Source organism: Cherax quadricarinatus, chromosome 39, assembly GCF_038502225.1.
Source record: "Cherax quadricarinatus isolate ZL_2023a chromosome 39, ASM3850222v1, whole genome shotgun sequence".
Lineage (NCBI taxonomy): Eukaryota > Metazoa > Arthropoda > Malacostraca > Decapoda > Parastacidae > Cherax > Cherax quadricarinatus.
In genome coordinates, this window is record NC_091330.1 from 4534018 (window position 1) to 4560767 (window position 26750).

General features: G+C 41.3%; 1 protein-coding gene across 1 annotated transcript in view; it reads right to left on the reverse strand.

The window, feature by feature from the left end:
• Positions 1-10444: 10444 nt before the first annotated feature.
• The window catches only part of LOC138853748 (probable ribosome production factor 1), a 21175-nt gene continuing 4869 nt past the window's right edge, over positions 10445-26750 (reverse strand). Inside the window, exons 2-6 of the mRNA XM_070092232.1 lie at positions 25162-25404; positions 24310-24463; positions 22669-22780; positions 17169-17321; positions 10445-11068 (exon numbers count right to left, since the gene is read on the reverse strand). Coding sequence (XP_069948333.1) covers positions 10909-11068; positions 17169-17321; positions 22669-22780; positions 24310-24463; positions 25162-25404 — 822 coding nt within the window. The 3' untranslated portion in view covers positions 10445-10908. The remainder of the gene's footprint in view (positions 11069-17168; positions 17322-22668; positions 22781-24309; positions 24464-25161; positions 25405-26750) is intronic.

Sequence of the window (26750 nt, forward strand, 5' to 3'; positions counted from 1 at the left end):
TGTATTCTATCTAGTACTCTTTTTTTGCTGGTTTAAATTTAATTTTGTGAGAGATTTGCTCTTATGTGAGTTTTCACGGGGTCCTCCCGGTGTTTTACTGCAACAAATTTTTTGCTATATTCCTCCCTTTTGGTGCCTTGTTGAAATCCCAGGGCAAGATTTTGGGGGGAGCTGGAAAATTTTCCGACAGTGGTCAAATTTTAACAGCTGTTCCGAATTTCTGGGATGTTTCATCCGGGGCTTTGGGCTACCAAAGACAGGTTTTGGGTTTCCGACCTTTGCAAAAATTCCCCCCGTCGTTTTGAAGGTTCTCATTATCCATCCTGTCATTTTTCTAGCAGATGCGATTAATACAATATTATGGTCCTTGAAGGTGAGATCCTCCGACATGATCACTCCCAGGTCTTTGACGTTGGTGTTTCGCTCTATTTTGTGGCCAGAATTTGTTTTGTACTCTGATGAAGATTTAATTTCCTCGTGTTTACCATATCTGAGTAATTGAAATTTCTCATCGTTGAACTTCATATTGTTTTCTGCAGCCCACTGAAAGATTTGGTTGATGTCCGCCTGGAGCCTTGCAGTGTCTGCAATGGAAGACACTGTCATGCAGATTCGGGTGTCATCTGCAAAGGAAGACACGGTGCTGTGGCTGACATCCTTGTCTATGTCGGATATGACGATGAGGAACAAGATGGGAGCGAGTACTGTGCCTTGTGGAACAGAGCTTTTCACCGTAACTGCCTCGGACTTTACTCTGTTCACTACTACTCTCTGTGTTCTGTTAGTGAGGAAATTATAGATCCATCGACCGACTTTTCCTGTTATTCCTTTAGCACGCATTTTGTGCGCTATTACGCCATGGTCACACTTGTCGAAGGCTTTTGCAAAGTCTGTATATATTACATCTGCATTCTTTTTGTCTTTTAGTGCATCTAGGACCTTGTCGTAGTGATCCAATAGTTGAGACAGACAGGAGCGACCTGTTCTAAACCCATGTTGCCCTGGGTTGAGTAACTGATGGGTTTCTAGATGGGTGGTGATCTTGCTTCTTAGGACCCTTTCAAAGATTTTTATGATATGGGATGTTAGTGCTATCGGTCTGTAGTTCTTTATTGTTGCTTTACTGCCCCCTTTGTGGAGTGGGGCTATGTCTGTTGTTTTTAGTAACTGTGGGACAACCCCCGTGTCCATGCTCCCTCTCCATAGGATGGTAAAGGCTCGTGATAGGGGCTTCTTGCAGTTCTTGATGAACACGGAGTTCCATGAGTCTGGCCCTGGGGCAGAGTGCATGGGCATGTCATTTATCGCCTGTTCGAAGTCATTTGGCGTCAGGATAACATCAGATAGGCTTGTTAACCAAATTCTGTGGCTCTCTCATAAAAAATTCATTTTGATCTTCGACTGTCTGGTTAGCGGCTTGCTAAAAACCGAGTCATATTGGGACTTGAGTATTATTATAATCAAAAAGAAGCGCTACGCCACAAGGGCTATACAGCTGGGACTTGATTATTATTATTATAATCAAAAAGAAGCGCTAAGCCACAAGGACTATACAGCGCTGCAGGGCAGGAAGGAAGCGAGGGCATCAGGTGGCAAAAGGGAGATGGATGAGCTGGGACTTGAGTATTATTATTATTATAATCAAAAAGAAGCGCTAAGCCACAAGGGCTATACAGCGCTGCCCTGGGACTTGAGTAGCTCTCATTTCCTTGCAGTCATGTGTAGGACCCATCTTGTTTAAGTAGGGGCCCAATACTGGACGTTGTTCTCGACTTCGATTTGGCTTAGAAGAAATACTTTGGGTTTCTTTCGATTTCATTTATGGCTTTTAGTTCTTCCCACGATTCCTGACTCCTATAAGATTCCTTTATTATTATTATTATAATCAAAAAGAAGCACTAAGCCACAAGGACTATACAGCTAATTATTATTATTATAATCAAGGGGGAAGCGCTAAACCCGGAGGATTATACAGCGCCTGGGGGGGGGGGATGTGGAAGGCATTCAGGCTTAATTCGGGGAACTGGAGCACAGATCCAATTCTCTAAATCAAGAGCCCCTCACCAACATCAAGGAACCTTCCTTGAGGGGTGTACTATACAGCTAAGATTCCTTTAGCTTAAGTTCGATGCTTGCTATTTCTCAATGTTTTAGCACACATCCCAAAATTCTGATATGCCATAGTCCATTTTTTCATCATTGCTTCAAACATCAGGTGCCCAGTACCACTGGACATGATTTTTGGTCCTGCCTTTTGTCTGATATTATACACACAACGAAGCACTAAACCCATAAGTCATGCAGAGCTTCCTTTGGTATTAAGTGCTTTAATAATAACCTTTATTTCTACAAGTACATGTACAAGGTATACAGGCATAGCTTGACATCAGTGACACTACTACAGTATATAGAAAGCCCCTTGTTATGCAGAACATTTCGGGCAAATTAGGGTACTTTTGTCCCAGGATGTGACCCACACCAGTTGACTAACACCCATTTTACTGATGGGTGAACACTGGACAGCAAGTATCTGAAGGAAACCCGTCCTGTTTTCCAGCTGTACCGCAGACCGAAGTGTATGAGCTGAGTGCACAAGCATCAAGCTACTTGATACCTTGAAATGTGATCAAATTAAGTGCTTAACCCAAGACGGTCATACAAAGCTGCACTGTAGTTTAAGCTCTACATTTGCAATTTCTATAAGATTCCATTAAATAATAAAACTAAACGCTAAACCCACCAGGGTCATACAGCGTCGAGTTTCCTTTACAATTTTTTGAGCAATCCGGCAACTTTGTCTACAATAATCAAAAGCATGCCATATACCTCTCACAGCTTCTGTAATTGCCTATAGCTTCTTTGAGATACATTTTAAACAGGCATTTTTATATTTAGGGGGAAGCACCAAATTCATATTACATCCATGGGGAAGCACTAAACCTGTGGGGGTTATTCAGTGCTTCAGGCAAATAGAAAGCATTCAGGCTCTAAGGACCTGGAGCACAGGTCCAATTCCTTACAGTCAAGAGCTCCTCACCAGCATCAGTGAAAATCCCATGGGTTAAGGGAAACAGACCTTGTATGCTTCTACATTGATTTTTCTATGAATTTTTATGAGCTGGGAGTACTCACAGGGATCACACAGTGACTTGGGAAATGAGAGGTGAATATTTAGGTTCTATCCAAGGAATGGGAAGCACAGATTAAAATTCCTCAGCTCAGAAATCCTTCACCATCACTAAGAACCTTCCTCCAAGGGAAATCTTGGAATGTTGAAATTATGACTCACGAAATCGTAATGACACGATTGCAAACAAACCATACCCCAGCCGGGATTGAGAGAGTCTCAAAACTCCAGCCCGTCGCGTTAGCCACTAGACCAGCTAGCCACAATAAGATTCGTCCAACTAGGTATATTTCTACACCATAGGAAGGTTAGCACAGGCACCACTGTGACCACAAATGCAAATTTTTACAGACGAATCTCCAGCTAGCGCGGCCGTGACGAACTCTAGCTCAAGTCCCTTCACTGCCGTCAACATGACTCACGAAATCGTAATGACACGATTGCAAACAAACCATACCCCGGCCGGGATTGAACCCGCGGTCAGAGAGGGTTGAAATTATATTTCTAAACATTTACTGCTTTTGGCTATCTTTTGAGCTTATTGTATTCATCAGGATCACTGTGTCCATTAAATCTAGCATTTATTTTTCTTGTAGGTTCTGTTATGTTGGATCAATTATTATTATCATCAAAAAGAAGCGCTAAGCCACAAGGGCAATACAGCGCTGCAGGGTAAGGAAGGAAGCGAGGGTATTGGGCGGCAGAAGGGAGGGATGATCAGTAGGTTACAGAAAACAGCGGGGCAGGGGATAGTACGGGGGTAGAGGGTAGCAAGAGATTGAGGTAGAAAGGGCTGAAGGTATCAGAATTTGTGAAGTCAGTTGTTGTCAAAAAGTCAATGAGAGAGTCCGGATGAAAGGTGGGTCCATCAGCGAGAAGGGAAGCGAAGGTAAAGAGAGAGCAGCGGAGCGAAGACAACGACGGAGGTAAATTCTGCGTGCTCGTTGATAAAGTGGGCAGTCCAACAGAATGTGGCTGACTGATAATGGAGCCTGGCAATTCTCACAGAGAGGAGCAGGGCGCCCCTCCATGAGATATCCATGAGTATGGCCAATGCGAAGACGAGAGAGAGTAGTCTCCCAACCTCGACACTGGTGATAAGAAGACGGCCAGTAACCTATACTCGGTTTAATGGATTGAAGTTTGTTATCGAGCATAGCAGACCAACGTTGTTGCCAACCGGTGTGAAGGTGGGGAAGATATTGCAGCAAAATAGTCCGTAAATGGAATACCTCTATATGAAACTGGTAGGTCATGTACTGCTGACCGCGCAGCAGTGTCTGCCTGTTCATTGCCCTGTACGTCAACATGACCAGGGACCCAACAAAAACCAACATCTTTATGCTTGGTAAAGATGCGGCATAGCCAAAGTTGCATACGGAGGACTAAGGGGTGAGGTGTATCAAATTTCTGTATAGCCTGTAAAGCGCTAAGGGAGTCTGAGACAACCACAAATGATGACACAGGCATAGATGCAATACGGATAAGTGCTGCAAGGATGGCATACAATTCAGCAGTAAAAATACTAGCCGAAGATAGTAAATGCCCTCGTACGACGCTGTCCGGAAACACTGCTGTGAATCCTACGCCGTCAGAAGACTTATAGCCATCTGTGTACACAGCAATGGCATGAGAATGAGAGTGGAAGTGGTCAAGAAAAAGAGAGCGGGAAGCGATCATAGACAGTTGGGCTTTCGAGCAAGGGAGAGAGAAAGAGCAGACTCGAACAGCTGGAACTTCCCAGGGGGGAAGGGAAAAGTGAGATGCTACATGAACATAGAAAGGTGGTAATTGAAGAGAAGACAAGAGCGAATGAAGGCAGAGAGAGAAGGGACGGAGTAAACAGGGGCGGCGAACAAATAATGTCTACTAATATCAGTGACCATTCTATAAATGGAAGGATTGCGGAGATCATGAGAGCGTACATAGTAGCGAAGGCAATGGGCATCACGGCGATCGGATAAGGATGGAACGTTCGCTTCTGCATAGAGGCTCTCGACAGGGGAAGAGCGAAAAGCACCAAGGCATAAACGTAATCCTTGGTGATGAATGGGGTTAAGGCTAGAGAGAGTAGCAGGAGATGCCGCTGAATATATCTGGTCACCATAATCGAGTTTCGATAAAATGAGGGTGGAATGTAGGCGAAGGAGGGTTCGACGATCAGCTCCCCATGAAAGATGAGCAAGGGTTTTAAGAAGGTTCAGCCAGCTGTGACAAGTTGCCTTCAGAGAGGTAATGTGAGGTTTCCAGGATAACCTACGGTCGAAGAGGAGGCCCAGAAAGTTGACTGTATCACGTTCAGGGATACGGGAGCCATAGAGGTACAGAGGATGATCGGAGATGACAGAGTGTCTAGTGAAAGTAATTTGGTGGGTTTTAGTGCTGGAAAATTTAAACCCATGTGTGGTGGCCCAATTGGAAACACGGTCAACTGCATGCTGGAGAGAAACTGTGATGAGGCGACAGTCAGCACCTGCACAGGCAATAGCGAAGTCATCAACATAAGAGTGATGACCAAATATTTGATGGAAGACTAGAGGCCAAATCATTAATAGCAAGGAGAAAAAGTGTTGTGCTCAGAACACATCCCTGGGGGACACCTTCAGCTTGGATAAAGTCCGGGGAGAGCACATTATTAACCCGAACACGGAAATGCCTGTCAGTTAAAAAGTTCTTAAGGAAGGGCGGTAGATTGCCTCAAAGGCCTAAGGAGTGGGCTTGGGCTAAAATATTATACCTCCAAGTTGTGTCATATGCCTTCTCAAGGTCAAAAAATATGGCAATAAATGAGTGGTTATTCGCAAAGGCATTACGAACATACGTATCCAAGCGTAGTAAGGGGTCTATGGTAGAACGTCCCTTACGAAAGCCATATTGACGAGTGGAGAGACTGTTGTGTGTCTCTAAATACCACACTAAACGTCTATTTACTAGGTGCTCCATCACTTTGCAAACTGCACTGGTAAGAGCAATGGGACGATAGTGGGAGGCTTCATGTCCCATAGTGCCTGGTTTGCGGAAAGGGAGAACAATGGCGGATTTCCACAGCTGTGGAAGAATTCCTTGTGACCAAATAAGATTGTAAAGGCGTAATAGGACTGCAAGGGCTGACTGATGTAAATGTTGTAGCATACGAATATGAATGTCGTCGGGCCCAGCTGCCGATGATCGGCAAGCTGAGAGTGTTGCCTCCAGTTCTTGAAGTGTAAAAGGCACATTATACTGTTCTTCTCTGAGAGAAGAAAAGTCCAAGGGTGCTAACTCTCTGGCAGACTTTGAGGAAAGAAATGAGGGGCATAGATGGAGTCCCTGAGAAATACGGACCAGATGATTGCCAATTTCATTGGCAACATCTAGTGGGTTTGCTATATCAACACCGGCAACCCGCAGAACAGGAGCCAGGTCAGGAGAATATTTACCACTCAGTTTTCGTACTTTTTTCCAGACTGCACTCAGAGGAAGCAGAGGTGATGGTGGAGACATAATCTCGCCAGCAAGTGCATTTAGCGTCACGGATGACACGGTGAGCGATCGCACGCTTCTGCTTAAAATCAAGAAGTCTCTCCGTGGTTCTATTGTACAGGTACCTGCCCTATGCAGCGCGTTTCAAACGTACTGCATGAGCACAAGCAGGAGACCACCAAGGCACGCATTTCTGAGAATGCCTGCCTGAAGTTTGGGGTATACAATTAGAAGCTGCAGTTAAAACAGAGGACGAGAAGAGGTGTAAAAGCTCATCGATGGAGGACGAAGAAGGAACCTCTCTAAAAACAGTTAGGTGTGAGTAAATGTTCCAATTTGCCTGATCAAATTGCCAGCGTGGGATGCGAAGAGGTGGTGAATATGAGGGGGAAGTAAGAATGATTGGGAAATGATCGCTGTCATGTAAGTCCGGGAGAACAGACCAAGTGAAGTCTAATGCGGCGGAGGAAGAGCAGACTGAGAGATCGATGCAAGAGAGAGTGTGAGTCCGAGGATCAAAATGGGTGTGAGTACCTGTATTTAAAACATGGAAGGGGTGGGTGGCAAGAAAAGCCTCTAACTGAATGCCACGGGAATCACAGTGAGACCCTCCCCCCCCAGAGGAAATGATGGGCATTAAAATCGCCAAGTAACAGAATCGGTGGTGGTAATGACGAAACAAGAAAGGCAATATCCGGAATAGATAATGCCCGAGAAGGAGAGAGATATAAAGAACAGAGCGTATACCACCTATGCAAGTGGATACGGGCTGCTGTGTAATGCAGCGAAGTACGAACAAATAGCTGATGGTACGGAAAATCAGTGCGTAGAAGAAGGGCACTTTCATTAAAGGTCCCATCAGGAAAAGGATCAGAAGAATACAATAAATTATAGCCTGAGATGGGAGAGATAACAGCAGAGTGTAATTTTGGTTCCTGTAAGCAAACACCAACAGGGGAAAACTGGGAGAGTAACATCTGAAGCTCACCCGGATTACCCCTGAGGCCACGTATATTCCACTGTAAATAGGCCATGATTGGCAATGATAAAGATACTTGAAATCCACAGGTAAGGGTTCCTACGGACTACAGGGGTTAGAAAAGTCCACATGCGGAGGCAGCGGAAAACGTTCAAGCAGCGAAGGAACGGTGCGCTGTGAAGAAAGGAGTTGCGCAGATGGAGGAGAGGAGAGAGAAGGAACAGAGGGTGGATCAGTGCCCATTGATGGTTTGGTCTCTGCAATATATTCAGAGATTGTTTCAAGCGTTTCGGAATTCAGAGACGTCGTATGGGAGACAATATTGGAGATGGTAGGAGGAGGATGAGTAAAGATTGGAACAGTAATGGACTGTACCAAGGTGGAGGGAACTGGAGAAGAAGCGTGGAAGGGGGCAGAAGAGGCAGAAACCTGGGAGGGAACAGGGGAGGTAGGTATAGTATGAGGAGGAGGGTGAACCTCTACACTTGTAACAGAGCCAGTGAGAGGGGAAGAACCCGGTACAGAGACAGGGAAGGTAAAATGAGGAGGTGGAAGAAGGGAAGGAGGGGTTAAAGGACCTTTTTTTGACTTCTGAGAAGTAGAGGGACGATTGGGAGGTGTCGTACGAGGTCTCGTCGATACTGAGGCTGGTGAGGGAGAACACGAAGAAGCGAGAACAGACCGAGGCGTTGAAGTAGGGACGTCTGAGCCTAGGACAGCAAAAGAATTAGATACAGGAGTGACTATGGGAGAGGTAACTACAGAGGAGGTTGCAGAAGATGGAACCCTAGAAGTGGGGGGACGTTTTGAAACACGGGAATAAGAAACACGAGGTAGTCTCCCTTGGAGGCGGAGATGAGAAACTGCCATGGCATAAGGAAGACCTTCTGTCTCTTTGAGGTAACGGATTTCCCACTCATTTAAGTAGACTTGGCAACGGCGAGAGTACGAAGGGTGAGCCTCATGACAATTAAGGCAAGAGGGAGGTTGATTGCAAGACGTATTAGAATGGTCATCGGCACCACAGACTGGGCATTCGGCTGTGGATCTGCAATATTTCGCTGGATGGCCAAATCGCCAGCAATTTCTACACTGTTGCGGTGTAGGGATCACCTTTCGAACTTGTAACCAATGTCCTGCTACATAAACTGAGGATGGGAGTTCACGGCTGTCAAAAGTTAAACGAGCCACATTGCTAGGGTATCGTCTCCGCCCGTGGGCAGGAAGAACATAAGTGTCTACCTTGAGGATTGGGAGATCTTGGAGTTCCAGCTGTTCAAGAATGTCATTGCCACATGTCTAGAAATTTTGTTGAACAATGGTATGGGAAAGAAGAGAAAGATCATGAGCTTGGGTAGCATTCTGTACCGTGATGATGCGCGTACCGCTCTTAAGAGCATGAAAAGAAATATCTTTACCAACATGGCGTAGGAGTGCCTTGCCAATACTGTGGTCGGAAAGATAGGCGGTAGAGGAAGTCGGTCATAAAGTGAAGAATTTAGTCCATTGCACAGTCTGAAACTGAGCGTGGAAAGGGAGTGCAGGACGTGTCGATCTTTTCTGAGAAGAACGAGAAGGTGGAGAAGTATCATCAGCAGGTAATTGTCGTTGCCATTTAGGCGTGGGACCAGAGTTGGTCCGACGTGGAATGGGCCGGCGATTCGAAAATTGCCGCACCGTAGAGGGAGAGGCCGGAAGCATAGTCAAAGGAGAGAGGAGGTCAGATAAATCAAAGGAGTCAGTCGAGACCTCAGTACCTGAAGCGGGTGAGGAAACAGCACCGGCAAGAGGTACAGAGGCATGAGGAGTGTCCGAAGAGTGGTCCAAAGACGAGGAAGGGTCAGAACGGGGTGTGGTATTAAGAAGGGGTCCGGGGGTACCAGGTTCATGGATTGGGTTCTCCATGGTTAGGTTACTTCTTTCTTTTTGTTTTTAAGAAAAAAAAAGAAAGAAGAAAAAAAAAGAATAAAAAAATGGGGGGACCGGGGAGGGATAGGTCCTAGGAGGAATGAAAGGGCCAGAAATCTCCCTCCGCGCCCAAGAGGACCTCAGCACCGCAAGTAGCATAGATGCAGCATGGAACCCGTGCCATACCCTACCCATCATGCCAGTAAACCAGCAATCCGGGATAGCAACCTCACATCTGCCGAGCTACCTCGGTGGACAAAAGAGAGGGCGGCCGGATATCCGCCACAAAGCATACCTCCTTCGGCCACCACCCCCGGAATCCAAAAGGTGGCTTCCAGAGATACACCCGTCGCCCGAAAGACACCCAAAGCCACTCTCCGGGATACCGGAGAGGGATTGGGACATCCCCAGGCGATCCAGATTCCACGGCAAACTACGCCACCGCCAAGAACCTCAACAGAATGGGATGGACCCCGGTACCCTTTCCCCTACCTAGGAACTAGTGCGCTTGTGGGAAAAATCCCAAAGGCCAAAAAGAGGAAGGGCAAAAGGGAGGGGTGGGGAGGGGGAGGAGGAAAGGGAAAAGGGGAGGATGAGATAGGGAAGGGGGGATTGGGGGGTAATTAGGTTCGGTCTGAGGAAGGAGACCGACAGGTCTAATTCCTCAGACCAAGAGCCTCTTCACCAAGCCAAGGAGCCCCCCTTGAAGAGGTATGTTGGATCAATGCAAACATATTTTGCTTTCAAAACCTTCAGAGCTCCTGGGGTTATGTTCTATGTGAGTCTGTTTTTAATTCTAAGTAATAGCAATATGGGTGGTGCTGCACAGGTGGTGACAAGTACAGGAGTACTTCCCACTTCTATGCTAAAGTCCATTATCTAAGGTTGTACACATGGCGTTGATTCTCCGGCTTTCAGAAGATAATACAGTACTGTATTGTATCGTTTAGGATGTTCAGCTAAATATATTATTAATTCTGGCTTATTTTGGTAGAAATACATGTTGCTCATAAGACTAAATGATTGTGACACTATTTCTAGTGATACTGAAATTCCCAAATGAGTGTTAAAAATACTAATGACTATAAATCAATGTGATCATGAAATCTACACAAAATTAAAATATGCAGTTTAACCCTTAAACGTTTAGGTCCAAAGAGATCGACGTTCAAATTCATAGTGCTACAAAAGTAGATCTACTTTTTTTTTTACATATTCTCAAATATAACAAAAAAAAATGTAGATAAAATTTTTTTACGTGTTTTCAAATGTAAAACAAAAAAGAAGATCTACATTTTTTACATACTTTCAGATGTTGAAAAAACGTATATATACGTTTGGACCATTTAAGGGTTAATATATTGGGAACAGTCATCCTTTATAAAACAAAAATTTTATGCAATAGTTAAACAAGCCCAACAAGAAAAAAATATTAAAGGAAAAATTTTCGCCTAGATGTTTCCATTTCATGTCTCTTGAGAGTCCACTCATAGTCTCCTTCAAAAGCCCCCTGTTGTAACCACTGCAGTCGCAAGGTGAACCTTGGTCCCAGTTCTCGCAACTTTACCTTCTCTCGATTCTTGAATTCGTACCTGTAATAGAAATTAATCTGGTGAATCTGGAGGGGTGTTAATGTCGCAGTTTAAAAACTGTAGTGTAAAGCACCCTTCTGGCAAGACAGTGATGGAGTGAATGATGGTGAAAGTTTTTCTTTTTCGGGCCACCCTGCCTTGGTGGGAATCAGCCAGTGTGATAATAAATAAAAAAAATAAAATTATGAAATACTACAGGGAAGCTATTTTTTCCTTTAATAAAATTATGAAAAACTATAATTAATTATATCTAAGTTTCCTTTAGTTATGTCAATATATTTCCTACTAAACATTTATATCTGTTGCATAACTTCAGACAATAACCCAGTCATTCTTTTTATAAAAGTGCATAGTTTATTTTTTAAAATACAGTGGTCGCTCGATAGTCGTCCTTTTTCAGAAATCGTCGCGTTATTTTCGTCCAAACATTGGCTCGCAAATGGTCGGTTGACGCGCTAATCGTTGTTCATCCTGGACGCGTACTCACGGCTCTGAGCCACCTCGGCCTCCCTTCCCAGCCAGTGTGCCATTGTTTACCAGTGAGTGACAGTCCCCTCACCTGTTCATACGAAATATTTCATAATAATCCATTCATTTTAGTGCTTGCAAGTGCTAAATAAGCTACCATGGCCCCAAAGAAAGCTCCTAGTGCCAAGCCTTTGGTAAAGGTGGTGAGAAATACGATTGAATTTAAGAAAAACATCATTGAACAATATGAAAGTGGCGTACATGTGGCCAAACTGGCCAGGATGTTTAACAAACCCCATACAATCATATCTTCCATCGTGGCAAAGAAAAAGGAAATCAAGGAAGCTGTTGTTGCTTGGAGAAAATTGTGCCCAGATTGTGTCCACAAGAGGGATTTTGAAGGGTTTGTGGCTGACCCTGAAGAGCCTATGTCAGTTGTGAAATCTATTGTGGCATTGGGGAGTTCCATGGGTTGGATGCGAGTGTGGAGGATGTGGAAGAGTTGGTGGAGGACGACAACGAAGAGCTTCAGCAGGAACAGTAACAGATCGCAGCCCAGAATCTTGCTGCCGAGGAGGAAGAGAGATGGAAGAAGGTGCCTTCTTCAGAAATTAAGGAGATTTTTGAAATGTGGGGTAGGATGGAAAGATTTATGGAGAAACATCACCCTGAGAAGGATATTGCAAGCCATATTGGCAACTTGTACAGTGACAGTCTTGACCCATTTTAGGGAAGTTTTAAAGACGCCAGAAACAGAGCTCTCTGGACACTTTTTTTTGCGAGACAGGACTCCATTGACTCTCAAGCTGGTCCTAGTGGCATTAAGAAACAGAGAAGAGATGTATGTAACCTCCAGAAAAGGACTTGGTACCTGAGGTGTTGATGGAAGGGGATTCCCCTTCCAAACAGTAACTAATCCAATCTCTCTCCTCCTCCAGTCTTCCATACACTAAGAAGAATCACCAATAAAGGTAAGTGTTATGCTGTTAATGTTTCATTCATGTCCCATTGTATTGTTTATGTACTACGTCTATATTTCATGTAAAAAAATTTTTTTTAATACTTCTGGGTATCAGGAACGGATTAATTGTATTTACATTATTTCTTATGGGGAAAATTGATTAAAAAATCGTCTATTTCGATTAATGATGATAAACGAGGGACCACTGTACTAGGTGTCCACAAAGTCATTTTCCAATCTCATTTTTTTATGTGCAACAAAATGCCATTTTCTGCATATGATAGATAAACTAAGCTTTCATACACCTTCCCAGTTGTTCAATCTATGCAATTTCAACACATACAACTCATGGCCCATATCTAACCACTACTGCTGTTTATTTAACATACGTGTACTGGTAACCTAGGTAGTAGGTTGGTAAACAGCAACCGCCCAGGGAGGTACTACCGTCCTGCCAAGCGAGTGTAAAACATGATGGCAGGATTGCTGGTGTCTTTTGTCTGTCTCATAAACATGCAAGATTTCAGGTATGTCTTGCTACTTCTACTTACACTTAGGTCACACTACACATACATGTACAAGCATATATATATATACACACCCCTCTGGGTATTCTTCTATTTTCTTTCTAGTTCTTGTTTATTTCTTTTCTCCATGGGGAAGTGGAACAGAATTCTTCCTCCGTAAGTCATGCATGTTATAAGAGGCGACTGAAATGCCGGGAGCAAGGGGCTAGTAACCCCTTCTTCCATATAAATTACTAAATTTAAAAGAGAAACTTTCGTTTTTCTTTTTGGGCCACCCTGCCTTGGTGGGATATGGCCGGTGTGTTGAAAGAAAGAGAGTGTACTGGTAAATGTGTACGGTGTGCCTTTTCTGTTGTTTATTCTTGCACAGAATGTTTTAATTTTTCCTACTGGTATCTGGAAAATGTCAGACTATAAAACACCTCCCCACAAGAAGCCTCATTATATTGTTATACATTACCAATACAGTGGACCCCCGCATAACGATTACCTCCGAATGCGACCAATTATGTAAGTGTATTTATGTAAGTGCGTTTGTACGTGTATGTTTGGGGGTCTGAAATGGACTAATCTACTTCACAATATTCCTTATGGGAACAAATTTGGTCAGTACTGGCACCTGAACATACTTCTGGAGTGAAAAAATATCGTTAACCGGGGGTCCACTGTATATATATAACTAAGACACATGTAACAGGTGAGATATTTGCCTGCTCAACAGGTATCTTCATCCTAAATACAGGAGAAGAAAGTAGTAGTGATGTAGATATGAGGTGATTATTCCCTCAGCCTTAGTCTGCGTTCACTTCATTAGCTTTCACATTGATCAATTTATGGAGCTGAATACACACAAAGGCTAAGGGGCTGATCACCTTATATCTACATCTCTACTACTTCTGTCTTCTTTGTATTTTTCACTGAAGAAGCCTGATGAGCAGACAAAAAGTCTCGTCAATAAATATACCAAATTGTTGCATATCTCAAAATGTCTAAAGACATGGTATCAGAGGAGCCAGGGAACTGTGTGTTGCAATAATTATACAATCACAGTGAACTGCATTGTCATATCTTTTTCTTTTTTTTTTCAACAAGTCAGCCGTCTCCCACCGAGGCAGGGTGACCCAAAAAGAAAGAAAATCCCCAAAAATAAAATACTTTCATCATTCAACACGTTCACCTCACTCACACATAATCACTGTTTTTGCAGAGGTGCTCAGAATACAACAGTTTAGAAGTATATATGTATAAAGATACACAACATATCCCTCCAAACTCCCAATATCCTAAACCCCTCCTTTGAAGTGCAGGCATTGTACTTCCCATTTCTAGGACTCAAGTCCGGCTATATAAAATAACCGGTTTCCCTGAATCCCTTCACTAAATATTACCCTGGTCACACTCCAACAGCTCGTCAGGTCCCAAATATGTACCATTCGTCTCCATTCACTCCTATCTAACACGCTCACACACGCTTGCTGGAAGTCCAAGCCCCTCGCCCACAAAACCTCCTTTAGCCCCTCCCTCCAACCTTTTCGAGGACGATCCCTACCCTGCCTTCCTTCCCCTACAGATTTATACGCTCTCCATGCCATTCTTCTTTGATCCATTCTCTCTAAATGACCAAACCACCTCAATAACCCCTCTTCAGCCCTCTAATACTTTTATTAACTTCACACCTTCTCCTAATTTCCACATTCTGAATTTTCTGCACAATATTTACACCACACATTGCCCCTAGACAGGACATCTCCACTGCCTCCAACCGCCTCCTCGCTGCAGCAATTACAACCCAAGCTTCACACCTATATAAGAGTGTTGGTACTACTATACTTTCATACATTCCAATCTTTGCTTCCATAGATAACATTTTTTGCCTCCACATATACCTCAATGCACCACTCACCTTTTTTCCTTCATCAATTCTATGATTAACCTCATCCTTCATAAATCCATCCGCTGACACGTCAACTCCCAAATATCTGAAAACATTCACTTCTTCCATACTCCTCCTCCCCAATTTGATATCCAATTGTTCTTTATCTAAATCATTTGATACCCTCATCACCTAACTCTTTTCTATGTTCACTTTCAACTTTCTACCTTTACACACACTCCCAAATTCGTCCACTAACCTCCGCAATTTTTCTTTAGAATCTCCCATAAGCACAGTATCATCAGCAAAAAGTAACTGTCACTTCCCATTTTGTATTTAATTCCCCATAATTTAATCCCACCCCTCTCCCGAACACCCTAGCATTTACTTCTTTTACCTCATCTATAAATATATTAAACAACCATGGTGGCATTACACATCCCTGTCTAAGACCTACTTTTACCGGGTAGTCGTCTCCCTCTCTTCTACACACCCTAACCTGAGCCTCACTATCCTCATAAAAACTCTTCACAGCATTTAGTAACTTACCACCTATTCCATATACAGTGGACCCCCGGTTAACGATTTTAATCCGTGCAAGAGGGCTCATCGTTATGCGAAATAATCGTTATGCGAATTAATTTTCCCCATAAGAAATAATGGAAATAAAATTAATCCGTGCAAGACGCCCAAAAGTATGAAAAAAAATTTTTTTTACCACATGAAATGTTAATTTTAATACACACAAACTGAAAAAGGCATGCACAATTACATGACACTTACTTTTATTGAAGATCTGGTGATGATTGATGGGATGGGAGGAGGGGAGAGCATTATCTTCTTACTGTTTAGAAGGGGAATCCCCTTCCATTAGGACTTGAGGTAGCAAGTCCTTTTCTGGGGTTACTTCCCTTCTTCTTTTAATGCCACTAGGACCAGCTTCAGAGTCACTGGACCTCTGTCGCACAACAAATCTGTCCATAGAGCTCTGTACCTCCCGTTTCTTCAAGACTTTCCTAAAATGGGCCATAACATTGTCATTGAAATAGTCACAAGCACGGCTTGCAACAGCTGTGTCAGGGTGATTTTCATCTATAAAGGTTTGCAGTTCAAACCACTCTGCACACATTTCCTTAATCTTTGAAGTAGGCACAATGGATTCCACAACTGGCATAGGCTTCTCAGGGTTAGCCCCAAACCCTTCAAAATCTTTCTTAATTTCCATACTAATTCTCACCCTTTTTACCACAGGGTTGGCACTAGAAGCTTTCTTGGGGCCCATGGTCACTTATTTTCCAGAAACACCACCGAAAACACTGTAATAATACGAAATATTCCGAGTGTATGCTTGGATGTTACCGCGGAGGCTGGCTGGTAAACAATGGGACGGCCGGCACATGTGAGGGCACATTGGACGCGTCTCGGACGAAAATCGGTATGCGGGTTTTTAATCGGTATGCGGGGCAAAAATTTTGCGATAAAAGTAATCGTTATGCGGAAAAATCGCTATGCGATGCCATCGTTATGCGGGGGTCCACTGTACTTGCAACATTGCTCCCCTATCTACTCTATCATATGCCTTTTCTAAATCCATAAATGCAATAAAAACTTTCCTACCTTTATCAAAATGCTGTTCACATATATGCTTCAAAGTAAACACTTTATCTATACATCCCCTACCCACCCACTCTAAAACCTCCTTGCTCATCCGCAATTCTACATTCTGTCTTACCTCTAATTCTTTCAATAAAAACCCTACCGTACACTTTTCCTGGTATACTCAGTAAACTTATTCCTCAATAATTTTTACAATCTCTTTTGTCCCCCTTCCCTTTATATAAAGGGACTATACACACTCTCTGCCAATCCCTAGGTACCTTCTCCTCTTTCATACATTTATTAAACAAAAACACCAACCACTCCAACACTATGTCCCTCCCCTGCTTTTAACATTTCTGTCATGATCCCATCATATCTTTTACATTATTTAATATAATTTCTGCATCTAGCCAAATTTATGCAGAGGGAATTGGCCTTTCAAAGTCATCTATTACACAAGATTCTATTACTAAGAAAGTATAAAGTTAAAATACATTTTTACCAATCTCATTAGGCTCTTGGCAAATGAAATCTTGTAGTGATGGGTTTAATGCATCATAAATATTAGCAAAGAAATATAAATGCAAATATTCTTGACACTGACCTATACAGTGATTACATAAAAAAAAATAGCATTTGTATTGGCTAAAACAAAGAAAATTAGAGTCTTACCTATGATGCCGGAAGAATATATAATCCCTCTGGTTGTGGAAAGTACAAGCTCTTCTGCCTTTGAACTCTGGGTCATAATGAAAAAGTGCCCCCAACATGCGTGCCACTGCACGTCCCAATCGTGTCTTGAAATTATTAAGAATCACCTCAGGCCTGTTAAAAAAAAAAAGTGGATGAGAAAGTGGCTATGGCTATGTATGAAATGACAGTCATTACTGAATATTATTAGTTTTCAACAATAATTAAAACTTCACAATGAGATGAAATTACTAAATGTAAAAAGTAAAACTATCAGTGGAAGTCGGCCAGTGCACTAAAAAGATAAGAAAACCCCTATAACTGATTTAGAGGGTGCTGTAATGTTATTTCCACTTAGGTCAAAAACTGTCTTTTTATGCCTATCAAGACTTAATGCCTTTGTTGCAAACTGGTTAATAAGAAGTAAAACCAAATTATGTTTTTTACTAAGCATTAAAGTAGCTCATGAGCACACACATATAATCAAGTCATTTTTGGCAGTCTCCCACCTAAGTAGGATGAGCCAACAATGACAGCACTTTCCCTGTCAACTTAGTCGTGCCAGAAGGGCACTGAATTCACAGTTCAGGTGAACTTCCAATCTGCAACTTCCCCGCTTATCACCTCCAGGACTTGAGTCCAATAACCAATTTCCCAGACTACCTTAAGGAAAAAATATGTTGAATTATTCTTCGTTTATTAATGAGTAAAGCATTAACACATCATGCAAGGAAAAATGACGTTCAAGTCAATCATTCAGTCCTTGATTTTATGCTAGATCCATAATACTAGTCAGTAAAGCTCTAAACTCAATGGTTATAGAAAGTAAAGAAAAGCAGATGTAGGATACAAAAGGTGCTTGCAGAGCAAAGGCAAAATTGGACAACAGAATGAAGTATTGATGTAATAAACAAGTATTTGATTAAAGAGAGAGTATAGACAGAATTCATATTAAAGATTGCACTCCCAGGAAGGAGCACTGCTGACTGAATAAACACAGAAGGGTATTGAAAGTGAAATTAAAAGAGTGCTCATGTATGCATCAATAAATTGTACTGAAATGTATTTGGTTACCATGACTATAAACCACAGAGGATGGAGCAGTCACATAATGACCAAGGACAACTCTTCATACAGAAAATGCATAGCCATGAGAACAGCCAGGAATGAAACAAGGATAACCATAAACCCAAGTGTGTTTAACAAGTTTGTTAGGTGTCATCATACACACAACACTGCTTAGAAGAATGTTGACATAGTTAAGAAAGTAAGAAATGGGCAACTGGCTGTGGGAGAAATGAAAACTACTGAACATACAATGTCATTTTCGCTGAGCAAAACAAGAGGAATGACTTATGTTAGTTCTCCAGCACCTGACGACTGCAACAGCTACTGGTAGTAGGGCTTCACCCTTAACAATATGGCCTATCTTGAAACCATCACTATCAAATGCCACCATTTTTTTTAACCTCCCCCCCACCTTTAGCTTAATTTAATCTCTATAGGTTTAGCACTTCCCCATTATAATAATAATCTAGCTTAATTTACTGGGCCTAACACTACTTTAAACTGAGCCTTAGTATATTTTTCAATGATAAAATTCATTAAGTGATAAAACACTTCATCTCAACCCTTTCAGAGTCGACAGGCCCTCTCAGAGACTTGTTCTCTGGGTCACCCTAATTCCCCCCCCCCCCCAAAAATTATTTTTTCTTATGAAAAGATAGAGAATCTTTTCCCGATCATAATGACACCAAAAGTATGAAATTTGATGGAAAACTTACGGAATTATGCTCTCGCGAAGTTAGCGGTCTCGACGATGTTTACGCATCGGCGATTTTGCCCACTTTGAGCCCTATTTTCGGCCAATTCCACTGTACTGGTCGACAAAAATCATATTTCGCTAGAACTCCATTTTTTCTATCGAATGAGTGCAAGAAACCACCTATTTACCGATTTCAACTATCCAATACAGTGGTCAGAATTTAGCAATTTTGCGAATTTCACACAAATTTCAAAACATGCCAATTTCCAAATAGGGTCCAGAATAAACAAGAAAGACATTCCTGGCACTAAAATGACATTTCCTCTGTTCATTAGTCATGTCCCAACGCCCCTCTTACATTCTTTTGCTTTCCACTTTGAATTTTTATTCTCACAAAAAATAGATTTACAGTGGAACCTCAAAAATCGAACTGCTCCCAACACAACCAATTATGTAAGTGTGACTCACGAAATTGTAATGACACGATTGCAAACAAACCATACCCCGGCCGGGATATGGTTTGTTTGCAATCGTGTCATTACGATTTCGTGAGTCATGTTGACGGCAGTGAAGGGACTTGAGCTAGAGTTCGTCACGGCCACGCTAGCTGGAGATTCGTCTGTAAAAACTTGCATTTGTGGTCACAGTGGTGCCTGTGCTAACCTTCCTATGGTGTAGAAATATACCTAGTTGGACGAATCTTATTGTGGCTAGCTGGTCTAGTGGCTAACGCGACAGGCTGGAGTTTTGAGACTCTATGACCGCGGGTTCAATCCCGGCCGGGGTATGGTTTATGTAAGTGTATTTTCGTAAGTGCTTTTATAAGTGTATTTTTAAGGGTCTGAAATGGACTAATCTAATTTACATTATTCCTGATGGGAATAAATTCATTCGGTAAAGGCACTCAAACAGACTTCTGGACCGAAGAAAGTTTGATATTTGAGGTTCCACTGTACTGTTATGCAGACTACTGCATTAGTGTAAAAAATGGTATAAATAATATCAGCACACTTGTGAAAGAACATTAGACTCACCAGTTGACGTGTATTGGACGCTTAGCATGATTTGTTTACTTTTGAACTTTGGCAAAAATCAAACATTTCTGCTACTTTGAGCTTAATTTCAAGGTACTTTTCGTTGTAAAATCAGTCAAAATCATCTCAATTTCTGTAATATGTCTTCCATTCTATACAATGAGACCAGGAAAACTAGAATACAACAATAAATACCATACAAAAATACAGTGCAAAGTCGCTGTTTTAATCAAAAAACACGGTCAAAGTTTTTTTTTTTCTCATTATGCACTGTGTGCTGCAGGATTTTTTTTATGCTGCGCACACTGACCACATAGACCCATTCTTTCATATGTAGGCCTACCAGCTTTCTCTCACTAGATTTGAGGGCGCTAGAATTTAGGCGTACTATTTTTTTTATTTATTTTTTTTATTATCACACTGGCCGATTCCCACCAAGGCAGGGTGGCCCGAAAAAGAAAAACTTTCACCATCATTCACTCCATCACTGTCTTGCCAGAAGGGTGCTTTACACTACAGTTTTTAAACTGCAACATTAACACCCCTCCTTCAGAGTGCAGGCACTGTACTTCCCATCTCCAGTACTCAAGTCCGGCCTGCCGGTTTCCCTGAATCCCTTCATAAATGTTACTTTGCTCACACTCCAACAGCACGTCAAGTATTAAAAACCATTTGTCTCCATTCACTCCTATCAAACACGCTCATGCATGCCTCCTGGAAGTCCAAGCCCCTCGCACACAAAACCTCCTTCACCCCCTCCCTCCAACCTTTCCTAGGCCGACCCCTACCCCGCCTTCCTTCCACTACAGACTGATACACTCTTGAAGTCATTCTGTTTCGCTCCATTCTCTCTACATGTCCGAACCACCTCAACAACCCTTCCTCAGCCCTCTGGACAACAGTTTTGGTAATCCCGCACCTCCTCCTAACTTCCAAACTACGAATTCTCTGCATTATATTCACACCACACATTGCCCTCAGACATGACATCTCCACTGCCTCCAGCCTTCTCCTCGCTGCAACATTCATCACCCACGCTTCACACCCATATAAGAGCGTTGGTAAAACTATACTCTCATACATTCCCCTCTTTGCCTCCAAGGACAAAGTTCTTTGTCTCCACAGACTCCTAAGTGCACCACTCACTCTTTTTCCCTCATCAATTCTATGATTCACCTCATCTTTCATAGACCCATCCGCTGACACGTCCACTCCCAAATATCTGAATACGTTCACCTCCTCCATACTCTCTCCCTAGTACTAGTACATCAAAAACCCTGGTGCTTAAGCCGTACTAGTACCGCCGAATCCCTGAAAGGGTTAAATGGGAAAATGTGTTTAAGTATTTTAAAATGTAACTAATGCCACTTTTATGAGTGGGAGGGGCTGGGTTTGATTGGTATCGAGGGTATGGGAGTAAATTCTTGGGTGGCTTTGGGTAAGGGTGGTTTTGATAAGGACCTGCCTTGTATGGGCCAGTAGGCCTTCTGCAGTGTTCCTCCATTCTTATATTCTTATGTCATTTAAAGACAAGGTTATTGCCTCCTGTGCATGTTAGAAAAGAAAAAAATACAAATACTTTATATATGTAATTACCTATTGTTAGGTGAAATACAGTACTGTGAATGATTACACTATATGAGTAGTGCCATGCTTGCAACATACCCTACTGCATAATTACCGATTCGATTTAAAGGCTTAACCCAGCTCTTTAAGGTAGGTGCCTTATGCCAGCAAAGGATTACTGATTAACAAAATTGGAGTTGCCCTCCGTTATTACTTTCATGGGGAAGTACTAAACCTATGGGGTCATAAAATGCCTGGAGACTGGAATGCACTGAGGTTCAATCTAAAGGGAAAGGTAGGTCTCATTCCTTGGAGTATGAGCCCCTCACCTGCATCAAGGAAACTCCACTGAGAGAGAAGCTATCCTCCATTTCTTTTGATCAAACCTGACTGGTTCTTATTACCCAGGCACTAGTGCTTGTCACTGAAGTACATTGGCCCCCTAACACAAAAACCACATGTTAGGACATCTTTTAACCATCTAGGAAGTGACTAACGAAGTCCACTATTTATGGATTGCATCCTAGTCTATATCACAGCCCAAAAGTTCTCAATGGTGTTCAAGGAATGGGCTATCCTTCTCCTGTCTATAACAGCCTAGAGTTTCTCAATGGTGTTCAAGTCTGGGGAATATTGTGGCCAGTCATCAAAGAAGGGTACTTCTACAGGCATAAAGCCAATGAACAACAGATTTTGTGGTGTGGCAAGGAGCATTGTCTTCTTTTGTGTGGGTGATGACCTATTAGAGTTGGGGGTATGAAGGATTAGTTATGCTCCCTTCCCTCTTACCTTTCAACCAAATGAAGTGAAAGAGATGTCATTTTATTCTTGAACCCCTGTATAATGTTAGATCCTACTTTAAAAGAAGAGGAATGATCCAAATAGTTTCAATGTTATGTAGAGGAAATGCTTTCTAATGTCTATGTGGTCTGTTAGAATTCTTCCCCTATGCAAGACACAAAAGAGTAACAAAATGCCAAGAACATGTCAGTTTGTGAATATAATGTCAGTTTGTCTATTTCTTTCTTTTTTCCTTTTTTTTTTTTTTTTTACCAAAAATGCAGGAAAGTGTGCTTGTAATTTCTAATATTGTACTATTACACACACACTATCTTACCTATGATTAGAAATTTCTTGATGGCTTCTGTGTATTTCTTTACAAAGTTTTGGATTGCTTACTCTGAAAAGTGCTGTGGGCCCCTCTGGTAAATGAATAACCATGAGTCCATCTGTAAAAATTATAATGCATTATAAAACAATATAATAAATATATTACGATATCTTTTACTAAATACTTTATCAACAGTGAAAAAGGAGAAATTTAAAATCTCACCCATTAGAAAATAAAAACACGATATGCTAAGTGACTGCCAAGCCCAAACCATAATTATTTAGTAAAGTTCAAAAATTTTAAATAAACTCTGAATCTCTAAATATATAAGCACAATCTGGTAAAATTCCAGTGAAACAACACACTAACACTAGAATAAAATTAAGAAGCCTATACTATATAAGAGAGTCTAGACACAGGAGTTATCCCAGTCATTGAAACTAAATGCATAGCCCACCATTCCTAAAATTAGCAGTAAAGCAACTCCATAAAAAGTATAGGCCAACAGAACTGATGTCCCACATTATCAAAATCTTTGTAAGTGTTTGAAGATGCAAGACTTAAACACACACAATTTCAAAACCTGTACAACCCAGGACAACATGGACTTAAGAGCAGGTTACTCCTGCCAAACCCATACATGGTTTTGGATGCTACAATGAAGCCTTAATAGCCACATATAAATACTGTATTTATATTTATTTTGGTTGGGCTTAAAGCATAATTGTATGTTCAGGATTTTGGGAAATGAAAATTGAGGTGAGAATCAAAGGCAATTTGAAAAAGTAAATGTAATCAAATGCTTCAATTCAATGTATCAGTGAATAATTTTATGAAGGTTTTGCCAAATTACAAAATAATGAAAAATCTTCAGGTGAAATGAACCTTTTCAATAGGTGGAAAAAAAAAAAAATGTGAGTGTGAAGCATGGCTTTTAAATACTGCAGCAAAGAGGATGTACTCAAATTTTAACAGATGACTAGTAGTGTGTGCACTAAATTTGGGTGATGACCAATAAACCCACTATTAATACTGATAAGAATTCTACAGAATTAAGCTAGAAAATATTAATTTCAACATAATGGTGAAAAATGCACAAAGACAAGGTGGGAAGTTGAAATGGAGAGGTTATGATTTCCTACTGCCAGATGCAAGAAGAAACAGTACATAGAAAACATTTGTTAATTTTCAATATGATGGTTGACCATGTGAAATCATGGGTTGAGCACTACACTCATGGGTGTCATACAGTTCCTGTGGAAATGGGAGGCAGTTGGGTTTGATCCAAGGAAGGGGAGGATCAAGAATCACTCGCCAACATCAAAGCACCTCAACTTGAGGTGACTCGTGTGAAACAGGAGGGGTGTTAATGTTGCAGTTTAAAAACTGTAGTGTAAAGCACCCTTCTGGCAAGACAGTGATGGAGTGAATGATGGTGAAAGTTTTTCTTTTTCGGGCCACCCTGCCTTGGTGGGAATCGGCCAGTGTGATAATAAAATAATAAAATAATTCATAAGTGGAAGGGTCCTACATAAAACTTATTCTACCATTTATACCAGTTTAACACTCAAACAGAAGCAATGGAATTAAAATCTTTCATTACTGTAAAGACATTTATACAGCAATGCAGAAAATCACGAGTCTTACTTGGTATTCTCCTATCTTCATTAACAATCACAACATCAGTAAAGCCATTTTCTGTTGCTGTTTTGATAATTTTCTCAATGCGAGATCTCTTTCTCCACATTGGTTTTGCATCAGGGATCATACGACACAGCTCACGAATAAAAGCAATAGTTTTCTGAAATTGTGGAAAAAAGCTAATTCAATATAGAATATAGCATACTATATGGTATGTAGTTTATAAACTTAGTTGTTTGGAGTGGATGTATGGTAAAATTTATTCAGCTTGTGAATGTTTAATAATTGATGCTAATTTCATTTTAAATCATGAAAGGGTGATCAATACAATTAAAGTATACAGATGGAAAATAGGCATAAAAGGGATGCGATATGTCTAATCAGGACAGAACTCAATTGCATTTAGAAAGGATATGAGGAGTGCATTGTTTTGGCAATGTTTATGCATATTAGATAAACTTTGAAGTAGGGTTATTGAACCAACTACTCTAGGTGGATTTAAAAACTGGCTCAATTTAAGGCATATGACGATTAAATTATGTTACAACTAAGAATAACCAAAAATGTGAGAAACCAGTATAAATCTATAGTGCCAAAGTACCATGTGAATTTACAATAATTATCTCGGTTCAATTATATGAAGTGATATAATTCAAAATCTAAATCAGTAATTTCATCATTCTCAATCTAAAGGGAATAATTTTAAATTCCCCATTCACCTTCCCCCACCCCCCTCCCCAAAAAAAAAGAAAAAAATGTACCTAAACATTAAAAGATTTTCCTATTAGTATACATTAGCATAGTTAATATACAAGCCCTAAAAAGTCATCGACCAGACAAAACCACTTTAGTGCTTACTGTATGTGGATTGTCACTACATGTAACAAGAACTTTTGGAACATAGGATTTAGTAAAATAAGAAGAAAAGGCATCTGTTGCTTCTTCCTGGTCCAGTTCCTCATCCTCTTCTTCAACCATCGTGACATCTTTCTCTCGCAACGACTCTATTGTGTGGGGCTGTTTTTTAGGCTGCTTTTTAGGGGGAAGTTTTCCAAGTTTTGCAGCTTTCCTCTGTTCCTTCTTCTCTTTATTCTTTAGTCTCTGGATAATGTTTTTTAATCACCCTCCTCAATTTAAAAATTCCAATTCTCATTATATTACCACATTACCTAAAACTGACATCCCACTGCCCCCCCAAAGTTCTCCCGTTCATTCATCCCCCATTTTTAAAGCAAGTTTTTTGAACTATACTCTCAAAATTCCCCTTTTTTTTTTCCCGGAAAAACTCTTTGTCTCCACAGACCCCCAAAATAAAATACTTCATAAAAAGTCACCCCCAATGGAAATTATTAATGTTTTTATGAAAAGTCGTTTTCGGGGTTGATTTCTGAAATGGACAAACCCTTTTCAATTTCTTGAAAACAAATTGGTCATGCACAAACATCTTTGGGTGAAAAAAAAATTGTTTGGGGCCCCTTTTTAAAAAAAAAGATGGTTCAGTGTTTAATATAAATTCAATTTTATTTTTTTGTTGGTTTTATGTATGCGGAAGAATAGAAACCCCATATATAGAAGAGAACAGATAAAAAAGATTTGTACTGGTAATTTGAACGGGCTAAAACATTCTTAAATGGGGGTTAGATATTAGGAAGATGGAGAGGGGGAAAAAAATGTTTTTGTGAAGATAGGGCGTGTTTGTGTATGGGGCAAGGAAAATAACATCTTGGGAGTGGGAAAACCCGCTGTGAGGGGTGGGGGGGTTGTGAGGATGGTAAAAAAAAGGGGGAAAGGGAGGGCCCGGGGTTGATGGGGTAAAGAAAAAGTTAAGCAGGTGAGGGTATGTTTTGGGTGGTTGGTGCAATTATTTAATAAATGTATGGAAGGGTAAGGTCCCGGGGGTTAGAAACATGCATATTCCTTTTTATAAGGGGAAAGGGGGCAAAGTGCAAAATTAGGGGATAAGTTTTTGAGTATACCTGGGAAAAATGTTGGTGGATTTTTTGGAAAAATTAAAGTAAGACAGAAAAATGGATCGATGAACAAAAGGCTTTAGGAAGGTGAAATTAATGGACCAGGTGTTTCGTGAAACACATAGTGAACATTTTAGATAAGGAAAAGGTTTTTGGTTTTTGGGTTTGGAAAAAGCGTTTGGGGGGGATGGGGGCAAAGTGGGGGATGTTGCAGGTGTTGGTGTGGGGGGGGTTACTGAAAAAGTGAAAGTTTTTAAAGGGTGTGGGGCTCAAGTTAAATTGAAAAGGTTTTTCCCATAAGTGGCCTTAGACAAAAGGGTGGGGTGTGTCACGTGGTTTTTTTTAAAATTTTTAGATGGGGTTGTAAGAGAAGTAAATCGAGGGTCTTGGGAAGAGCGTGAAATTAAAAAAAAGATCCACATAAATGGGGTTTCACATTCTCCCAATCTGATGACACTGTGCTCTTGGGAGATTCTG